The sequence below is a fragment of the Myotis nattereri genome, assembly GCF_964212035.1.
Source record: "Myotis nattereri genome assembly, chromosome: 2".
In the NCBI taxonomy this organism is placed as follows: domain Eukaryota; kingdom Metazoa; phylum Chordata; class Mammalia; order Chiroptera; family Vespertilionidae; genus Myotis; species Myotis nattereri.
Window position 1 is genome coordinate 189,967,393 of NC_138076.1, and position 22,679 is coordinate 189,990,071.

The 22,679-nt window shown below is 42.6% G+C and overlaps 1 protein-coding gene across 2 annotated transcripts in view; it reads left to right on the top strand.

The window, feature by feature from the left end:
- GRIN2B (glutamate ionotropic receptor NMDA type subunit 2B) overlaps positions 1 to 22,679 on the top strand; it is a 426,215-nt gene that overhangs the window by 237,650 nt on the left and 165,886 nt on the right. The window contains exon 5 of one of the 2 annotated variants that reach the window (XM_081084461.1): positions 6,593 to 8,038. In XM_081084461.1, the coding sequence (XP_080940587.1) occupies positions 6,593 to 7,195 (603 nt within the window). In that variant the 3' untranslated portion in view covers positions 7,196 to 8,038. Of the gene's footprint in view, positions 1 to 6,592; positions 8,039 to 22,679 lie in introns of those variants that run through there. The other variant, XM_081084460.1, reaches the window with a different exon arrangement.

The following is a 22,679-nucleotide window of genomic DNA, read 5'->3' on the forward strand; positions in this document are numbered from 1 at the left end:
GACTCTGGGACCAAGGTGGGTGGACAGGTAGTTCATTAGGGAGTGCATTTGAGATCAGTGCTATGAAAGAGAAGGGAAGATGGGCAGGAGTGGGCAGAGGGAAGGTGGAGAAGCAGTGCAGTTTTAATGGGAGCTCAAGCCAACCCTGATGAAAGTTCTGAGCATAGACTCATTCTTCAGAGCTGTCCAGAGTTAGAGCAAGGACCAGGTCTTTAATTCCATGACAACCAGTCATTGGGCCAGTTTACTCCAGCCTGAAGGCATGATTTTGGGCAAGATGGTTCTCTCTGCTGATGCAGTCCCCAAAGTGGGCTGGTGGCTGAAACCCATTGCCAGGACATTCTTAGCAGCTGGAATCATTAGTCCTTTATTTCTGAAGTGGGTCTTTAAGGGATCTGGGTGATGCAGAAAAAGAATATAATGTACTGCTAATTCTTTTGGTACTCATTTTCCAAAACAGATAATACAATGAAAAGGTACCTGTATTTTTTGTTTCTTCTTATTAGAAATCAAACACCATGAACATCAAAGTGATGGGGGTTCAAGATAATGGTTCCAGAATGATGAGGTCTAATTGTGCAATTGAACCTTTCCTGTGCCAATTGCTCATCTCAGTCATAAAGGCCCTTTATACAGGAACTAGAGGCCCAGTGCACAAAAATTTGTACACTTGGGGGAGTCCCTCAGCCCGGCCTATGCCCTCTTGCAGTCTGGGACCCCTTGGAGGATGTCCACCTGCTGGCTTAGACCCGCTGCCTGGGGGAGCAGGCCCAAGTTGGCAGTCAGACATCCCTCTGGCAGCCCGGCAGCCCTTGGGGGATGTCCACTTACCAGTAGGGAGCAGACCTAAGCTGCAGTCGGACATCCTTAGTGCTGCTGAAGAGGCAGGAGAGGCTCCCGCCACCACTGCTGTGCTGGCAGCCATCAGCCTGGCTTGTGGCTGAGCAGAACTCCCCCTGTGGGAGCGCACTGACCACCAGAGGGCAGCTCCTGCATTGAGCATCTGCCCCCTGGTGGTCAATGTGTGTCCTAGTGACCAGTCATTCCCAGTCATTCTGCTGTTAGGGTCAATTTGCATGTTACCCTTTTATTATATACAATAGAGGCCTGGTGCATGGGTGGGGCCCGACTGGTTTGCCCTGAAGGGTGTCCTGGATCAGGGTGGGGGTCCCGCTAGGGTGCCTTGCCAGCCTGGGTGAGGGGCTGATGGGTGTTTGCAGGCTGGTCAAGCCCCCCCAGTGGGGACCCTCACCCCATGGGGGTTTGGCCAGCCTGGGTGAGAGGCTGAGGGCCATTTTCAGGCTGCCCAAACACGCTTCAGGGTGGGGGTCCCCACTGGGGTGCCTGGCCAGCCTGGGTGAGGGGCTGATGGCTGTTTTCAGACTGACCAAGCCCCCCGGCGACTGAAGCTCCCAGTATTTCCATTTTTTTTTTTGTTTTTGTTTTTATTCGCTCCAGCTCCATGGCCATGGTGACTGGAAGCAGGTATCTGGGGTTTATTTACCTTCTATACTTGAAACTTTGTTGCCTTGAGAGGAGGCAGCAGCCGGCCAGAAAGCTTGGCATCTTCCATCATTGGGGCAACCAAGCCTCCTGCTCACTCCAGCTCCATGGCTGCCGGCCGCCATCTTGGTTGGGTTAATTTGCATACAGTTGCTCTGATTAGCTGGTGGGCGTGGATTAAGGCATAGCAAAGATAGGTCAATTTGCATCTTTGTCTTTTATTAGTGTAGATGCTTTAAAAGTACTCTCAAGGCAAGTTGAAGTACATCTATGTAAAAAATATGACTGGGATTCATGCACACACCATCCTATATAATAAAGAGCTAATATGCAAATTGTTGTCATGCCCTCACACCATCATGCTGTAACGTCTCAGACACTCAACACTGGGGAGAGAAGAATGGGGACCAGCCAGGCACAAATGAGCTCGTGAGAGAGGACTGGGGATCAGCTAGGCTGTGGCGCGGAGAGGAACAAGCCATATGCCCCGTGGTCCCAGGCACCAGCAGCTGTGCCTGCGCCTGTGGCCCGGGGGAGGGACAAGCCGCCTGCCCCATGGTCCCGGGTGCCTGCGGCTGTGGCCTGGGCGAAGCCGCCTGCCCAAGTTCCCCTGTGGCTTCTGCTGGCCCGGGCAAAGCTGGCCCGGGTTCTGGGTGCCTGCAGCCAGCCAGAGGGAGAGAAGCCCAGGTCCTGGGTGCCTACGGCCAGCCTGAGGAGGGAATCCTGGGTCCCAGATGTGGGGTGAGGCAGAGGTGGTTAGGGGCGATCAGGCTGGTAGGGGAGCAGTTAGGGGCAATCAGGCAGGAAAGCAGAGGTGGTTAGGGGCTATCAGACAGGCAGGCAGGTGAGTGGTTAGGAGCCAGCGGTCCCGGATTGCAAAAGGGAGTTGGACATACCCCAAGGGGTCCTGGATTGAGAGGGTGCAGGCTGGGCTGAGGGACCCCTCCCATGCACGAAATTCGTGCACTGGGCCTCTAGTTTTGTAATATTAGGAGATAAAATGTAACTGGGGAAGCATAGTGATTTGCAAACTGAATTATATTCTTGTCCTTCATCCCAGAAGATGACACTTCCCGTGGTGATCACAATGCATGCTGGATGTCTGCAAAGATGGATGTGTGACCAGCAGTCCTTTCCACTCCCTGCATACATGAAGATTGCTGTTTGATTTGTGGCTGTGGCCATAATTTGCAAAGCTTGTCACTGCTTGCAAGTTATAGTTAGCCCAAAGCTTTGTTTAAAAAGGGCTGTCCCATTCCAGATTATTGTACACCAGATTGCTGTGTCAACTAAATTAACACATTGTATGCGGGAAACATATTTATACGTTTTACGTTGACTGGTAGTAGAGCGGCGCGGGACACGTATTAATATGTTTTTTATAGACTAGCGGTAGAATGCGGGTAACGTATAAATACGTAAACTAAAGTTATTGTAATTTTACTGAACGTTGCCATTTGTGCAAAAAATTAGCAAAAATGACCTGCGCCACCTGTTAGCACGCGATAAAAACTACCCGCAAACAATGTGTTAATAACAAGGGGCCACGTATTTTACCAGGAAACATTTTCCCAAGCTATAACTCTGTCTCTTGATTTCTGTTTGGCTTCATTCATCTCCTCTTGATGCTACAGATAACATTGTCATAATAAATAATTCTTATTTAATGAAGATTGTCAAGATAAAATGGTGGAACTGGACATTGATGGGAACAGAAGATTCAGAAAAAGGATGATTGTAGAGGATGATAGAATTAGAAAGAAGTAAGGTGAAGACATGGTAGGGGTGAGATGGAGCTACATTATTTTTTCTCTTTAATTACTTTCCCCATACATTGGCTTTCTTCACATAGTAGCTGGCAGTTTCTTTAGGAACTCATTTATAATTGTGAGAGAGTTTTAACAGAAGACTAAGAGAGGAGAGGGCCAGGTTGGTATGTAATAGATTGGTTTTCTTTTCAATTCAATCTCATTAGCATAGGCTCATTTACTATGGACATTTACTCTCAAGGCTAACTCTCCATGTGTATTTGAACCAGCAATGGTTTCACTGTAGATGGAACTATGTTGGTGATGGGACATGTTCATTTATCATAGAATGGATAGACTTTGTTTATAGTTGGGATCCCTTTCATCGTAAGCCTGTACATTTTAAGGTATATTTGGAAACCTTTGCCACTTTGTTATATCTACTAGACTTGTGAAAACTCAAGTGATAATGTATCTCATTTGAGAATCACCCGAATTCCCTTGAGCTGAGAGAATAACAGGAAAAACAAATGGCTACTTTTTTAAAGTGATAGCCATCCTGGAAGGGTTGTTCTCTTAGTCTCCTTCCTGTCGTGTTGTTGTGCTTCTCTGTAAGCCCCCTGACAAGTCTTGGAATAATTAAGCATTATTGTTTTGGATTCCCAATCGTATATAATAAAAGAGAAACATGTAAATTGACCATCCCTTCGCTATGCTCACCAGCCAATCAGGGTTAATATGCAAATTAACCTGACAAAGATTGTGGGTTAATTTGCATACACAGGCGCCAGGTGGAGAGCAGAAGTGGAAAGCCAGCAGCTTGGGGGGACGGACGTGACTCCCTCGGTTGCTCCCTCAGTCGCTCCCTTGGAGGGTCGTGGCTCCCTCGGTTGCCAGGCGGAGAGCAGAGCAGGAGAGCAGGAGGCTTGGGGGGCTGTGGCTCCCTGGGTTGCTCCCAGCGTGGGGAGCACCAGGAATTCTGGGAATAGTAGTTCTGATGGCAGCCCCAGGACCGGAAGCAGAAGCCCAGAGAGTGGGGAGCACCAGGAATGCTGGGAATCATAGTTCTGGTGGCAGACGGATCTCCTAGACACTTGAGCAAAGTAAACCTGGAGCAAGTTACTGTTGCGGTGGGGGATGGAGGGAAAGCAAAGGTGAGAGACATAAGTAAAATCAGAGTGTCTAGGAAAAATTAAAGGGAAGATATCCTAAAATTTCCAGAAATCTCCACCAATGAAGCAAAGCAAAAAAAAAAAAAAAAAAAAAAAAAAAAAAGCCTCTATTATTTTGTGAGCAACAAACCAAACTGGGTTGGGGGGTCTCAGACAATTTGTTCATATGATTGCAAAGACAGACAGAAACTCCCAGATTGGAGAAGGCTCCCCTGAGGGCTCCCAGATTGGAGAGGGTGCAGGTCGGGCTGAGGGGAACACCCCCCCCCCACTGCCCATTGACGAATCTTCGTGCACCGGGCCCCTAGTATATTCTATAACTAAGGATAAGGTCAGCTTCACCAGAAGAGCAATTCTTGTATTGCAGTGGGAGAAAACCAGGAGCAAGGGCTGTCCACAGTTTGGAATATACACACATGAAATTATTACTTTATTCCAAATTATTCCCACTCCCCTATCCACCCAATCTTGGTGCCCACACTCTCTATATTTCTGAATTATAGGGTCCAATGGGGTTCCTCTTTGACCACATGGTTAAGCCAGGGGAGAAAGCCATGATAAGCATCATTTTACCTTTAGCAGAAAGAATCGTGCCCAGTGACTAAGCATCTACTGTTTCATTCTGGATAGCCTGTGTGAAATGTGAAAAGTTCATGCCACACAAAGCATCAGGAGTGCTAGCAGAGCAGAGGAGCTGGCAGATTTCATTGCCAAACCAGGGTCTTTGGACACCAGGTGGATATTTCTCACCTGCATTTTTCTTTCAGTAGTGGGTGCTGCCAAAATTCTCAGCAATCTCTCAGCTGTACAACAATATGTTCCCAAACTAAGACATTATATATATATATATATATATATATATATATATATATATATATATATATTAAAATATATATATATATATTAATATATATATATATATATATATATATATATATATATATATATTAAAAGCCTGGTCTCTTGTAATTGCACTTGGAAGCTCTAGTCTGGGAGGTAAAAAACTGCCACTTTGACAAAGACTGTTTTGTTAGCCTGGATTGTTATAAAATGGAAACGAACCATCAGATAGAAGGGATGTTAGGGCCACTGACCAAGAAAAGGGATGCCACCACTCAGGAGGAGGTCAGAGGAGAATGGACTGACAGAGGAGGACAGGGGTCTTCATTTTGTGGGTTCAGATTCTTCCAGCTGAAAGGTGGATAAAATGCAGGGCTTGACGTCTCAGGACAAGAGAAATACAGCTTCAGATGGGAGACATTTAAAATGGCTTCTTCCTCAAAAGGCAAGAAAGAAGATGCTCAGAATTGACAGAGGGCTATGTGTGTGACGCATAGGTCAGACCAAGACCTGCAGCGTTATATATGCAAGAGAAAGAATAATCTTCTGTATGTTACTCTAAATAAAGCTTAATCACATAGGAGCTTGAATACAAGTCATTCTATCTTGTGTCTTAGATATACTGTTTGAGCCTTCCTCTAACTTGCATATCTCATGATCAGAGTAGAAGATAGAGATAAAACTAACTGTGCAATTGATTTAGCAGATATATCTTTATAGAAAATATACTGAGCAAATCTTGTACTATATGTGCTTCTCCCTAATACCCACACTGAGGGTGCCTATCCCACCTTCATAGGTAGGCTTACGTGTAGATAGATGGTCTTTTGGATCATTCACTCTGGCTGAGTGATACACATCCCCAACTGGGAGCCCAAGAGGCTTGAAAAGTGGGAAGTGTGTGTGCATGAACATAAACCTGACCTGAGCTGAAATGAGGCCATTTATAGACTTAAAAATATCTTTATTATTGAAAGTATTACATATGTCCCCTTTTTTCTCCCATTGACCCCTTATAGCCCACACCTGCCCCCATTTATAGTCTTTACCCCACTTCATATTTGATTTTAGGAAGCTGCCTTGGGCTCTGGCAATAGCCCTAAAATATTTCAGACAATGAGAGTATAGACCAATGTTGAATTTCTCTGGAGTTTAGGACATAGTTTTAGGAAGAAAGGTATTAAAAATGTTTACAATTTAAAGATATTTAATTTTAAAAAGTAAAACAATGGACACAAACATTTCTGTCCAGTTGATTCAAATTTTCCCTTACCATCTTTGGTTTGATTTCTCTCTCTCTCTCTCTTTTTTACATTTTTACTATTCTAGGATGAATCCTCCATGTTCTTCCAGTTTGGCCCATCTATTGAACAGCAAGCTTCCGTGATGCTCAACATCATGGAGGAGTATGACTGGTACATCTTTTCTATCGTCACCACCTACTTCCCTGGCTACCAGGACTTTGTGAACAAGATTCGCAGCACCATTGAGAACAGCTTCGTGGGCTGGGAGCTAGAGGAAGTCCTCTTGCTGGACATGTCCCTGGATGATGGAGATTCGAAGATTCAGAACCAGCTCAAGAAACTTCAAAGCCCCATCATTCTTCTTTATTGTACTAAGGAAGAGGCCACCTACATCTTTGAAGTGGCTAACTCAGTAGGGCTGACTGGCTGTGGCTACACGTGGATTGTGCCTAGTCTGGTGGCAGGGGATACAGACACAGTGCCCTCGGAGTTCCCCACCGGGCTCATCTCTGTGTCCTATGATGAATGGGACTATGGCCTCCCTGCCAGAGTGAGGGATGGAATTGCCATAATCACCACCGCTGCTTCTGACATGCTGTCTGAGCACAGCTTCATCCCGGAGCCCAAGAGCAGTTGTTACAACACCCATGAGAAGAGGATCTACCAGTCCAATATGCTGAATAGGTGAGTATGGCACAGAGCGCACACTGTCGGTGGAGGTCAGAGTTTAGCTTCCAAAACTGGGGCTGGACATTCAGAAACAGTAGGAAAAACAGTTCAAGCTATCAGTGTTGAAGGCTAGCCACTGGATGGCAGTTATCCATGACGGTGTGAGTGTTTCCGATCCAAAGCTGGCTGTTTCTGTGTTTTTGTTCTGAGAAATATAAAACTGCTCTCACTTATTGAGCATTTGCTATGTGATAGGTATTACTCTACGTGTATTGCATTTTTTACCTCATTTAATACTCAAAGCAACAACTTTAGGAAGCAGGTTTTAAAAATTGTTTTCATTTTACAATATAAGAAAATAAGGCCTATAGGTGTAAATTATCCAAACGAGAGATTTGTTTGGAGTTGAACCCTCTCTGGTCACCACATACTTGATCACTCTGAAAGACACCATAGGCACCGAGACAAGGGAGGACCAGCCCTCTTATCCCTGGAGTGCTGGTGTACTGGGAGGAAATGGAGAATGGGTTAATGGGTGTGTAGGCCATGAAGAGGATGCTTTCCTTGGTTTTTCTCTCCTTTGCTTCTCCTCTCTCTACCTTTAAGAGTGAGGATGCTGCGATAGAGGTGTCTTTTATGGTGTGTCTTAGTCTGATTTATTCACTAAGAACATAAGGGTGGTGGAGTTCTGCTCCCCTGACCTCACCTCATAACACAGGCATAACTGCAGCCTATTCTCAAAGGGTAATTATGTAACGATGTAGGGCAGAAAACTCTATAGGATGCTTTTATGGTTTAGTTATTTGTATAAAACTGTTACATGTGCAATTATAAAAAAAAATCAAGCAACATAGAAGAGCACAAAGAAGAAAGTAAAAATTACCTTAAATCCAACTAATGAGAGATAAACATGGTTGAAAGAATTAGTGACCATCATTCTAGACATCTCCCTGTGCATGGATACCTATATGGATATAAATCTATAATTTTATATAAATGGAAATGTATACATGCTCTTCAATAACCCAGCTTTCTTTTACTCAACAATATGTTTTGGGCATCCATTGTAAATTTATCAGTTATATCAGACACATAGCAAGGTATTCAGAAAAGCTTAATACATGCTCAGGTACCCACCATTCAGCTTAAGAAATAAAATATTAGAAAGTGTACCTGGGGAGGTTGACATACATTTAGTGGTGGTTGAATGTGTACCTGCTTATTCTCGGAAGGGAGTTGGACTGTTGCCTTTCAGCTAAACTCCTAAATTTAGCGTGGAAACTAAAACTGGTATTAATGTAGCTGCATCTGTGATCCAGTCCTAATATTCTCTCACCTTGAACTTTGCTCTTCCTGCTTGTTCGGTAGTGACTGTCGTAGTTTTCTTTCTACCTCTGGTAATTCTGTCTCAGGCTCATTGGCATGCTCTTCTTCCTTTACACATCTCTTAAATACTAGTGCTTCTCAGGACTCTGTCCTAAACCCTTTCTTTTCTTATCCATTGCCAAAGATACACTTAATGTCTATAAATTCCCCCAAATCTCTGGCTGCAATCTTTCACTTGAGCCCCAAGTATCTATCTCTAACTGTGACTAGATACGTTTCTTGAGAACGTGCCATAGCCGAAGCTGTCCTGCTTTCTCCTCCTACTTCTTAGAGCCAAATCTGCACCACCTATAAAGGGGGCATCCTATTGCCCACTTGCCTAAAATAAATATTTTCAGTGTCCTTGATTCTATATCCCTGACACCTAATAGCCAATCATGCCATTTTCTGTGGATTTCCTCTGGAGTGCTTTCCCTTATTTTCATATTCATACCATACCCCAGCCCATCTCTTCTCACCTGCATTGCTGCAGGGCCTCTTAAATATCTTCTGGCTCCCCATTCTGCCTCTTTTCAATCTGCATTGTAGCCCAGTGGTCTGAAGTGAATATGTGATGTCATCCCTCTCCTGCTCACTATCTTTCAGTAGGTCTTTATTGCCCCTGCGATAAAGTCCCATCTCCGTAATATGGTTTACAGAGTCATCCACAGCATGGTTCCTCCTGTCTTTCCAAAATGGTCCCATGCTGCTCTGTGCCTTAAGCACTGCATTCCCGCAATACTGGCCTTACTTTAGTTCTTTGAGAATACCCTCTTCTCCCTCACTTCCAGTCAGTTTGTTCTGTGTAATCCCTTCCCACCAATACACAAATGCAGATGCTCCTTTACCTGTCTCAGATTCTCCATGCTTCAGGTTTTAGTCTTGGCATCGCTTCCACTGGGAAGGCTTTCCTGAGCCCTGGACTAACATCAGCCTGTAACATGCCTTCACTGCATCTTGTGCTTTTCCAATAAAGCCACTCTTCAGAATGTTATAATTACATGCTTTATTATCTCTCCTCCCCGTAATTCTGGGAAAACGGTGACCTTTCTGTCTTACTCATGTCTATGTCACCCACTCCTAGCATAGTGTGAGTCCCAAGGAAGACACTTGGAGTGAATGAGTGACATCCTCCAAGATGCTGAGCTGTCCAGTGCATACCCACCCTACAGAAGCTTTCTCATTCTGCTCCTCTCTGCAAGATAATAGAGATTTCCTTTAAAAACTCCCTGTGTATTCTTTTCTTTACATCATGTTTTGTCCCATTGTTTTTAGTGTTAAATTTAAATCTGATTTAGATTATTTTACCAAATGTTTGTTCTTTAAAAAAAATGCTAACAATGAATGAATAAAACATTTGCTAAACAACACAAAGCAATCAAGTGGGTGTTACCTTAAAGTCCATAAATATGGTCCAGGAATGTCTGCTTTTATCTTAAAAGCTCCTCTTTATAAACAGGGATCTGCACATATTATTATTTCCCATTTGGCTTCTTTACATTAGAATGTAAATGTGATTTCTCAAGCCTGGCCTCTAACCACTATACTAAAACCATAGTTGGTTTGAACCTTTGTTACCGTCTCTTCTGGCCACTGGGAAGGTAGCTCTCCTGGGTTCTCTATGCTTCTTCCTTAGAGATTATTGTCAAGATAGCCACACATGCCCACCTCCATCTTCTCAAGTACAGCAGTCTACACCGTGCAGGTTATTCATAAATTCCTTGGGTCCCAGTGTGGAGGAGAGAGAGAAGGTCCACCATCACTTAATTTCCCAAGTATACTGTGTAAAACGTGTCTTCCGACTTTTCAACATCCTTCTCCACCGAGGCATTTCCTCTGTGAACTCTCTCTCCTGCCCTAGTTCCATGATTTCTCTAGAGGTCTGTATCTAACAATGTGGGACATCTTCTCTGTGCTCTCTGCCTGTCCTTATCCCTGCATCCCTCACTCATTTCCACTGTCTTTTCCTTCCCTTCCTCCCAAATGCAGCTTCTCATGGTTCTTGAATCCAATCCCTAGCCTCTCTTAGAAATATATTAATCTGTTTTTCTATCAGGATCCAGAAAGGATTGATGCTGACTAACAGGGACAAGAAGGTGCTATTCTTAAAGTCTGAGCTGTTATCACCAGGCACAGCACTCAGAATCATCTACTTATTCCTTCTACTTATCCTGGTCTGAAATCAGACTCTTCCACCCTTCAGAGTTCTGGTCTCACTAGGGTTACTCTTTTAAATAACAAACCAAGCAGCCACACCATTTAGGCACAGCAGGAAATCTTTGCAAAATAATATTGTTGCAAATGGTTGGTTGTTTTGTGAGGATGGGCCTCTGTGGGCCTGCTGCTCACCCTCCTGTAACAGCAGTGGGAGGAAGCCCCTCAGGAGGTATCTGGGAGTGACACGGCCCTAGGAAGACAGATTTGGGAAAGGGTTACTGTTGTCCTCTGACCTTCTGAACACCCAGAAGCATCAACAGGCCTGTCCTCTCAGAAGCACTATAAGGGGAGGTAAAGCCTTCCTTTATACCTGACCAGCCTGTGGCTTTCCTTTCACGTGAGGCAAGTTCCTAAGTCTAGATTTAGGGAACAGGGACAGGAGGCTCTGTGATGCCCCTGAGTGCCAAAAAGAGACACATATTTGAAGTGATTCACTTGTTACTGAAGGAAGACTTTTTTTTTTTTTAATGACATGTAAGCATTCTCAGAGAGGATCCTTAAAATGAGCTATTTTAGTTCACTATTAAATAAATGTTATTTATCACACATCAATCCAAATTCCTTACTGGTTATTTCTTAGCTCTTGAAGCTCCTTCGGCTAGACATGGTGACTGTTTCCAGATAGGCCTTAGACTGCTGGCCAAGGCTTTTGACCTGAGTAACAAGAAAAATACAGAAATCCAGTTAAATTTAAATTTCAGATAAACAATAGATCATTTTTTTTTAGCATCTGTCAGAAATATTGCATGGGTCATGCTGATACTAAAGGATAATTTGTTGTTTATCTGAAATCCAGATTTAACAGGGCTCCTGTATTTGTTGCTAAATATAACAACCCTATTTTGTACACTAATAAAAATGAACTTTCTGTTGGAATTTTGTAGCTTTCACTTATGCCTTATTGGTAAATGGACTGCAGTGTCCTATACTAGCAATTTTCAACCCTTATAAAATTCTGTGGCGCACAAAATATATTTTTTGTTGATCTGATTAAAAAAAAGGGCATAATTTTGATTCATTCACATTGGACAGCTATTGTTGTGTTGGCTGTTGACATTTTTTTTTTTATTATTTAACAGTCTACCCTGACTAAATAGTCAGTATTGCATGTTTTAAACATTCCTACGGCACACTGGTTGAAAATGACTGCCCTATACCATAGCCTGAGACATGCTGAGGGAGTTTTATTCCAACTGGGAACTTGATTTGATTGAAAGAGTTAGAGACTTTCTTATGTGTGCATTCTCTAAGTGAAGGACTTTCTTAGTTTCTGAGAAAAATCTGAAAACCCTTTGGTTTCAGATGATCTGAAAGGGTTGATCTTTATCTCCCCGAGCTAGAGAAGAATTGTTAGCTGTTAGTAGGCACACATCTATATTTTTCCTTTATCACTCCCTGGGGTGGGTGGTAGTTAATGGTTATTTTCCGTTGCAATGTGCTCTTCAGTACCCCGCTGGTCTGTTTCTGTCACTCAGGTGATGGTGCACCTGCCGCTCACCTCTAGGCTCTCTTTCTGTCTTGAGGACCCAGTGTTCCTGCTCTTCATTCAGCACAACTTTTAAACTTGTAGAAAAATCAGATGCTCTTTCCAATGGCTGGATCGCAACATAGACCTCTTATGAGTCTTGCCTAATTATTTCCCCAGTGTCCTCAGTTTCCCTCCTCAGCACATGCTTTGCACCCACCCATCCCAATTCTTCCTTCCCCTTTGAAGTGGCCATCTCAAGAGGCCAGAATCCTCCCCCTGGCCTAGCTTTTGAGAGATGGGGATAAGTGATATGAAGAAAGGTGCTTTCTAGGTTCTCATTAAAGGAGCTGTGATGAACAGATCTTTCATTATCCTTGAGGCAGCCTTGCCATCCTTGGAACAGTTGGATTAGCTGGATTGCTCCCATGGGGTGCCCACTTGACTCTCTTGGCCTGGAAAGTGCTGAGAAGGTAAGAAATAAATGAGGAATTGAGTCCATTAGTTTTTAGACACTGTGGGCAAAATTTGCTTGGTTAGTACCCATCTCTGGTTGTTATTAATGTTCATGGAGTGCCCAGCATAGGCAGATTTATGGTAAGACAAATATATATTATAGGTGAACTTAATGTAATTTACATGTGAACCAATCAAAGGCTCTGTGAATGCATAGTTATAAGGAGACCATCAGGCACAGTGGCCCTTCATCTGATTAAAGAAGTCCATTGGAATCTAATGAAAGCTATGTTTTCATACGAAATGTAAAGACACACCTGTTTATATATATAGAGAGAGATGTGTGGAAGGAAATATAAATTGGAGGAAATAACCAGAGAATCTAATCACTACCCTAAAAGACATATTCAATGCTTATTGTAATAAAGGGCAAAGCAAGCTTTAACTGTGCATGGAAGAATGACGGAATGTAAGGATTTTCAAACTCTTCTGTTTTCTTCCAATCTTTCACATTTTCCATATCAGATACATGATGGTCATTTCATTAAGTAGTCTTTGCTTCTTTCCTTTAAATTCAAACCTGTGAACAGCATTCTCAATGTTTAATGCAGAGAGCCCTACATGATTCTTTCTTTAATTGCTATTTAATTCTGTGGCTGAATTGTAGAATTTTAAAGTTATCCATGCCATATTTGGTGGGGTTTTTTTCTTCCATTTTCTTTCTCTTCTACTTCCTCCCCACTTTTTTACATCCCCTCCTTCTTCTTTCTTTAAAAATATTTACAATTTGGAGGAGAGGGCAGATGACAAAGAGGGGGAGTAAGTGGGAAAAGAATTCTGTTTCACTTAGAATAACTTTTGGGGAGAGGGAGAGGTACATAGTGCTGGGAGAGAAGACACAGGTGGTGCATTGTCTGTAGGGATAGGATGGTCTCAAAGAGGAAAGAAGCAAGATCAGAGTAGATCAGTGACTCTCAGTGGAGAAAGCAGACAGGTCACAAAGGATGTGGGTCGGTGGCAATGGGAAGGGTGAAGAAGAGGGTCATGAGGTATATGCTCAGAAGCAGCCCCTTTGTCAGCAGTCAGAGGAAGTTATTAACTCCGGCATTAGTTACCTTTCTGAATACTCACCGCACACCAGAATTGTGAGTGATCTAATTTGATCCTTGCAAAAATCCTGATCCATGCAAATGTCCTCAGGATTCCCTGATCCCTCCTTCCCAAGCACTCCCTATGCCCACCCCCTGCTTTATTTTCTCTGTACCTCTTATGTGACACACTGCATATATTTTATTTTTAAATATATTGTTGGCTCACTCCTCTTGGTTGAATTCAAGCTCCATGAGAGCAGGACATTTTTTAACCTCCGTGTTCCCAGCACAGTGACTGATAGGTTGTAGAACCTTGATAAATATTTGTTTGATAAAAGCATAAGTGAAGATAGGAATCATTATCCCATTTATATGTTTCTAAGAAAACTGAGACCCTCTAGCTTAGGCTGTGTGATGGTGTCAGGATTTGGCCTGGGTCGGCCTGGGGAACCCGGATTTCAGTCCCTTACTGGGCTGCATATTAGCCAAGCTTTAAAGAAATATAAGCCTGGCTGGTGTGGCTCAGTGGTTGAGCATCGACCTATGAACTGGGAGTTCATGGTTCAATTCCTGGTCATGTGTCCGGGTTGTGGGCTTGATCCTCAGTGTGGGGCATGTAGGAGGCAGCTGATCAGTGATTCTCTCTCATCATTGATGTTTCTATCTCTCTCTCTCCTCTCCCTTTCTGAAATCAATAAAAATATTTTAAAAGTAAAGAAATCTAGGCTTCCCTTAAAATGAAAGCATCAGAGTTGGAAGAGTCTTTTGCTGCTCACATCATCCAACCCTTTCAATACATGGATTCTCACAGAATAGACGATAGAATGATGAATGGATTTATAACTTTTTGAAAGCAAAATCTCAGAGTGGTCACTCATCTGTTCGAGGCTGGGTGGGCACAGAACCAGGTGTCCTTATGGCAGGAGCAGTGTTCTCCACAGAGCATGCTGCCTCTTAACGCCTTGACCATGTCCTCAGAAGGACTGGCAGGCAGCCAGGGTTTTCCTGTTAGCCTTTGCTCTGGTCTGGCAATGTCCCCATGATTCTTGCTCCCTTGGTTCTTACCCAGACAAGGGTGCAATTTCACAGTTAATAGGAATTGAAGGTGGTGTTATTTAGGAATTGAGTGGGATCATTTCTCCATCTGCTCTCTCTTCCCACCAGAGGATAAAGGCTGGCTGGGTGGGGATAGGAGTGGGGGCGAGCTGCCAAGAAGCTAGAGTGCTGTCATTTATGGTTACTGACATGGGCTGGAAGCTTGAGTGAGGGCTGGACCACCACCGGCCAAGGTCGGCTTAACTAACAGGAGCTTCTTGAGAGCAGAAATGGTGTTCTGGCTTTTGCACCTACATATACGACCTCACATATTTTAAATAAATAATGGTTTCAACCTTTCTCTTTGTTTCCTCTCCACTGGATCCGTCAGGGGTGCATAGGTGGTCATCTGCTGGAAGAAATATCCAAGACCTGATGTGGCTGATAAAGATTTGGAAGAAGCAGGGTTTCAGCCTGCCTGGTTTTCAGAAGTGGTTGCTAAGGGATCTGAACCAGCACTGCAGACAGAGGCACATGTAGAAGCTGGCAAGAGGGTGGCAGCAGGAGCTGGGTAGAGGAACCTTCCCTTGACTTTCAGGCTTTTATCAGTGGCGCATTCTCTTCCGGGAGGCCCTGGTGGGGTTAGTGCGCCCAGACTGGCACTGGTCCCCAAGCTGGGCTGGCTGGTCACACATGAAGGAACTGCTGCTGACAGATTAGAGCTCCCTGCTGCTGAAATCTGTTCCCTCTTGTCCAGCTTCCAGCAGCAGCAGCCGGCCGGGGGCTGCCTGCTGCCTCCCTCGCTGCTCAGGCCTTTTCTGTTTCTCATTCATTACTGATTCACACCGCCCTCCCCGCCGCCCCCACCGTTTTTCTTTCTTCTTTCCCATCTCTTTCCCTATAGGGTGTTTTGTTCATTGATCTTTTGCTGCCCCTTTCCTCTCTTCACCAGTTTTTATTTAAAATTTTCCTGATTTTAGCTGTGTTCATAAATGACCACGTGTGGGATTCTTGCACATATACATACTCATGTGTGCATGCAGTATATATCCATACAGCACGTCTTTATGTATGTACATTTACATATGTCAAGTTGTGTAGAGCATTATTGACAGAACTGGATTAAAACACTTTTCCATATTAAATTTGATGGCACGAGAAAAGTTGAGTGTGGGATAAAAGTTGGGAGGAATCCTTTAAAATGGCTTGTCTGGAATTAGCTTTGGTGATTATCCAGAAGGTATTTCCTTCCAATCTGATTCCATTTTTAAAGTCTTGATGGCTGTAAGGATGGTTGCTAAGTAACCCTATCACATTTATTGTTTGGGCAAAAGAGGAAGGCACAGCAGTCAAGTTGTTCTATATACTTTTAAGAATCCCTTAATGTTTTCTTTTTCTAAAGGAAAGACTTTCTGTGTCAACACAACAGAAATATCCATGGAAACCACACTGTGAATATCATATCGTATCGTATCATATCATAAAATAATATCATATTCATTCTAAGTGGTCTTTTTCAGAATTCCCCTAAAAGGATCACAGATGGAGTCCAGATGAGGATATGTGTCAAAATACATTTAGTGTTTGACATAAAAGTTGATGATCAAAAACTTCAAGTTGGTCAGTATTAGGGCTAATAAAGAGGATAATAAAAGTGGCCATTTTCATACAGGGAATCCTCATGTCTGTCATCTCACTGAGACATTACAACAGACTCGTGAGGACTTCTATTCACTGTATGAATTGGTTCTAGATATCATCAGAGAAAACTTAGATTCTTTCTTCCTTTAATTTTTCAGCAGCATTTCCAGACACTCACACCCATTTTTCCCCCTCCTTGAACAACAATCTAGGAACTTTTGTTTAAGCAACAGTAGAATATAGTTTATTAACGTAGACTTTACCATGTCAAATTTCTCTCATTTTTGAATATAGAGGAAAAGCCAGGTATATGTTATAGACTGTAACTCAAAATTATGAGTAACCACAGGCCACACAGTGTCATTATTCTCACTGCTCTGTTGCCACATCTCAAGTGTGTTCACACACAGACTTCCTTGTTTTACCTGGAAGAGGGGAGGTCACATATTCAACAGTCTGATGTATCTGGAACATAGCCAAGAACCACGAAGAAAGCCGAAAAGGGCTTTGAACAAAAATCACTGACACAAAAGTCTTGTCCTAAAATGACATAGTTTATTTGAACTAAGAGTTCATCTATTCTAATTTACACATATTTCTAAGAAGTTTGTGGACAGTTGGAGTGTATATGGCATAGAGAATTAGTAACTCAGTTTAGACATGATACATAAACATATTTAAGCGGTCTGTCTACAGTTGGGTTGGTACCTGCATGGTCATTAGGACCCAGACTTCTGCTAGCTTTCTACTTTTTTGTTTATAAGGTGTGGCCTATATCCCCAAGCCCAAGAGGGCTGCTGGACGCCAATATCAAGCAGCAAATTGAAGTTAGAAAGAAAGGAAGACAAACACTTTCCCTTTTAAGGAAATTACCCAGAAATCCCACACTTTGCTTATAGCCCGTTAATTAGAAATCAGTCCATGGCCACAGCTAGCTGCAAGGGAAGCTGGAAATTGATTTTATTTTAGTTTTTGATGGGGGCAGTAATATGCCCAGTTAAAAATCAAAGTTCTGTTAGCTAGTGAGAGTCAAGGCTGTATCTTTGGTAGGCAGCCGGTAGTGTCTAAGATACTTGCTTATCTGATTTTCCAGATGACAACAGCTTAGAAATAACAAACATGATGGGAAATGGGTAGGTAAACTGACAGCATTAAGAAATAACAAACAGAATGGTGAAGTGCAGAAAGTACTAGGAAAACCTAGCAAAATACCTTGAAGGGAACATTCATCTAAGACCATTTAAGCAAACTTCCATATTCTCCCCACAAAGCCTATATCCCTTTTAAAGCCTCCCTCAAGGCAAGATAACATAGTCATTGTTAGCTCATCAATAAGAGCTTAAATTTTATTGACAATTTTGATTTAAGAAATCAAAGAACTCCATAATAACTTTCTGAAAATTTCCATTTAAAATGCTTCCTATAATCAAGAAAAAGCTTGGTACTTAAAAATACTAAGCTTCAGCAATTTAGAAAATTTACCTTAAGAAAGGTTATTAAGTGACTACTTTGTGCCAAGTTCTTCATAGAGCCTTATTTAATCTCAAAAAGTACTGTCCAGAGGCATTATTACTTCCATTTCTCAGGGGGAAGAAACTGAGATCCAGAATGGTTGAGTCACTTGCCTACTTTACTTACAGATAAAGTTGGGTTTCAAATCCACGTTTTCATGAATTCCAGGTGTACTTTGCCCCCCATTGTCCATCTTTTGAGAACTATCTCTGTAGCTGAGTCAACTAGGCATAACTCTGATGTGTATGAAGACATTATTAATTTGCGGACAAAGTGGTTTTAGTAAAGAATTTCTTTTCTTAGCCTCTGTGCTGAATTCTTGTCCTGAAGCCATGATAAGTCCAGCCCAGGAGCAGCATCAGTGCACCCATGTTAGGGATGTCCCAAACTGAGCCTCTTCATTTCCCCCTCCGTCCTGAAGTGTGTCTCATCTCTAGTTACTGGCCCAGCTGTAATCTCGCTATACTTCCTTTTCTGTTTGGAAAGGATGATTATTTTTTCTTATTTTATTCCTGTACATTCCAAAAATCCTTTAAGCTTACACAGGGAAAAATAACAACTTGTTGTTTCTGTAGACCTGAGAGTCCTTGGAACTGCAGTGAGAATAGGCTTTCTGTTCTAAAATCTGTGGAGGCTCCTGGAGGTTACGGAGACACTGAAAATAATGTCTGGGACATGTCATAAAACTAAACAAGACCTTGGTCTCCATCATGATTTGCAAAGGTCCTCCAGGGCCACTGTTCCTTTGTGACAGGTTGGATGAGTCTGGATTTGTTTAAAGCTGACACTCGGCCAGAGATCGGAGAAAAGTAAAAATGGTATTATTGAAAGTAAAAGAAATGTGATGTGTAGAGGGCTGCTTTTCAGTACCTCACAATATTATATTTACTGATGGTTGACTTAGTGACACATTCAGTTGGTATTTTGATCCCCTATGAGGTATTGACCCCTGTATTAGATGTTGGGCATATAGACAATACACATCATCCATTTAATTGGCTTCTTGAGGAGTGTGGCATCCACAGAAAGTTCTTTTGATTTTCTAATTTGGACTTATTTTTCTTGTAATCCAAAGCAAATTGCCTAAGAGGCTAGCAGAATGAGCCTAAGAAATGAAGATCAGAATTTCAGAGCACATTGGTTAAAAGTACCTAGAATTTCCTGGTACTTCTGACAGAAGGCCATGAAGGGTCCCTTCTAATGGAGAACAAGACAGTGGACTTAAGGAGAAAAGGACCATTCTGATACAGCTGATTCTAGCTTAATTCTTTGTGATCTCATTGTCACAGATTATTAGCCACCCCCAAATTCAAAAAACCTCATAAAAGAATATTCTTTTGAAATACATCAGAATTCCCTCCCCCACATGCACACACGCACTCTGTGTGCTCACTCACCAACAAGTTTAAAAATAGGAACCATGGTGTTGCCATGACTCCCAGTGCTACTCTGCAGCCTCTCTTTCCCTTGGATTTGATTTCACTTCTGAACACGATTTAGCAAGGACCTGGCTCAGAGCGGCCTCTAGCGGCTCAATCCTTAGGGAAGTTCTTCCTTCCTGGAATATTCAGCCCAATTCCAAAATTAACACATACCAGCCAAGTTGAACACTTCCGTGTAATGAACTGTTCTCTCCACATGATCAGCTTTTTGCAGAATCTTTCTCGTCGACTATGAGTAACAAACTAGGTGGTACTTACTGTGTACTCAAAACTATGGCCAACCATCCAGGAGTTCACTGTGTTACTGTGGAAATGAGACCGGCGCCCCAAAAACACCGAGAGAGAAAGCAGGGAAACTGGGTGGTGGAAGTACGATGGCGAACGAAGTAATTCAAATGAAATATGTGTGCTCTGATCATCAAAAGTTAACGTTTTCCTTCTTCAGATAAAGGAGTCTTCTCAAATGTATCACCTGATGCTGATTCCACAGCCTCAGGGAAGAGTTGATGTGTGACTTGTTCCCATATTATCTTTAGTTCCCTGTGTTTTGAGTTCCTTGTGTCTGTGCTTCTCAGTACTGACTGTGTGTTAGAATTTCCTTGGAAGCCTTAAGAAACCATATACGGAGCTCAAGGTCCCACTCTGAGAAATGCAGATTTAGTTGGATAGGAAGGGGATAGGGTCCTGGGAACAGACATGCATTGAAACCTCCCAAGTTGATCTTCAAGGGCAGCCAGAGTTGCCCATCACTGTGCTCAACTCTGCTGTCATTTTTGTAGGCCCAGTGATCACAATAAGGTGAAGGGCAATGATATAATTTGTATGAATTTGAACTTGGTGCTAATGAAACAATTCCTTCCTTTGATTCTCTCTTGATGACCAGTCTAAAAACTGTGAACCCTGTTAGTGCTGTGAAATTCAAATTCTGTAGTGGATACAGGATGTGGACATTTCATCAGTGGTGATCCTCTTGTGGGTGGTCAGGATGTTCTAACATGGATTTCAGTCCATTTGCTGGCACTCCACGTGTCTATTCTATGCAGAGTGATGAGTTTTTGTCAGTAAGGCTGGCAGCATGAGCATCAAAAGAAATCTGACTTTAAATGGCATTTTTAATTCCCCTATACATAGACCGATTACAAACCCAAAAGAAACAGAATTTTAAAAGCTTTAGATTCAGTGTCTGCTGGCCCTGATGAGTAATTTATGCTTTGCTAAATTTTGGAGTGCACAAGTGGTTTTGAAATGAAAGTTATTAGCACTAGGAAATGATGTTCTTTGTATTACTACACTGTTACTACATTTAATGAAATTGCCCCTAAGGCATTACAGAATGAAAGGAAAAACAGAGTTTAGAATCTGGAAGACATGGGGTGAGGGCCAAAGTAAAAACATTAATGGTGGGTCATCTTGATCTCACAACTCTTACCTGAAGTCTGGGAGAGACCTATAGGGAAATCAATTAAGTCGGGCTTGACAATGTTCTGGCAGGAGTTTGCAGGTGATTTCATAATGTGTGGCATTATTGTGGTTCTGACTGTTATGAGCAAACAAGAAAGCTGGGTCAAGGCATAGCTTTGGAATTGTATTAAGGGAGGGCATAATATTTCAAAATAGAGTAATGCTATCTATTTGATTAAAGACTGCCTGGCACAGGAAACTTTATGTTTGTCCTAAGGAATAATAAGAGAAGGAAACATTATTGTTAAAGCTTTTTGTGATTTGTATGAGAGAACCATGACAGTCTCCAGAAACATTTACCATGTACAGTATTTGATTACTAGGTGATTGCTATCATTGCCTTTAATTCCTATCTTCCACCCACCCAGCTATCTCTCCTGCACTTCTCATGAAGGTGCTGTAGGGCCTTCAGACTTGGGCTTCCTTGAGGGAGCAGGAAGGAATGAATCCAGGACACTTGTTCTTCCCCAAACTTCAGGTTCCAGATCTAGGCTATGGCATGGAACTTTCTGGCATTTGTTCACCAATAGCATAACATAAGGGAGGAACTAAATTGCTGTAAATAAGCATTTATTAATTGCCACACCATGTGTGTTCTGCTTTGGGGCTCAACCAGGCATGTTCTAATATTGAGTTGGCTCCTCAAGGTTGAAATGAAAATGCCTATTCAGGCAGTCAAATCCTTATTTTGCATATGTCAATAACTGGTGCTTTAAGAAGGATTATGTGTTTAGTTGTTTGTTTTTACATATATATAGATTTTTCCAGATTTAATATCAGCGACAAGACAACATTGGGGTCTGGAGGTGAAAGAAAGTGTAACTACTACACTGCAAACCTCAAATAATTATGGACTTGTGAATCTTAGTGACTGAGAGCTGTAGCCATTCTTAATGTCCCTTGTACTGTATAGGGATTTCCTTTCCATTGCTGGCATTGTTTTCCTCTTTCCTGAAGTGATATTGACTTCATTTCATCCTATATATTTAGTATTGTCTTAAGAGAAAGGCGCGCATAGTTCATCTTCACAGCACACCTCACCGTGCTGTCCACCATACTTACACGTTGTCTAAAACAGGTGACCTAGAAACTCCACACGCTCTCCTGGAGGAGCCGAAGGTATATGCGAGAGTTGAGTGGCTGCCTGGTGTTTTACCCCTTTTTCTGTGGGAGACGATAGTTCATATATCTCAGGGTAGGAAGATTGAAATGTATTTCTTTTTCTGTTTCAAAGGTAAGATTGGAAAGTGGGAAAAGAAAGCCAAGTGCAGCATTTGATTCAGCCTTTGAAGTCTTTTGGTCCCGTGTAAAGGACACACATGCTAAGTCTGTCAGCCCTGGTGATGACACGTGCTTCAGATTGTGAGGCTTATTTTTTCTTCCAAAAAAAAAAAAAAAAGGCCTGTCTCTTCATTTCTTCTGAGCACTGGGAAAGAATCCTACTTCTCCATACTTGGTTGTACCAGCTGTCGAGTGAGTCACTCTGGTTATTAGTGAGCAGCAAGGAAATATGTCTGTAAAAAAAGAAATTGACAGTAGATAAAAAGAAGGCACAGGACAAATCTGAGGGAAAAGACACTGGAGCAATAACAGTAGGCCATGATCCTATAATGCCTAGGTACTGAGCCCTGGATCACAGCACCCCGCAGGATGCTGTTGGTCCAGGCTGCGTTGGCCCGTGGTGATACAGCAGGTGCTGCTGAAGGAGGGGCGGCATCATGGCAGGAGAGTAGTCTGCCTTACCATAGCATCATGCATTGATGAGAAAATGAAAACCCTGCTTCTGCGAATCTAATTCAGGGGTGAAGAGGTGGCCCC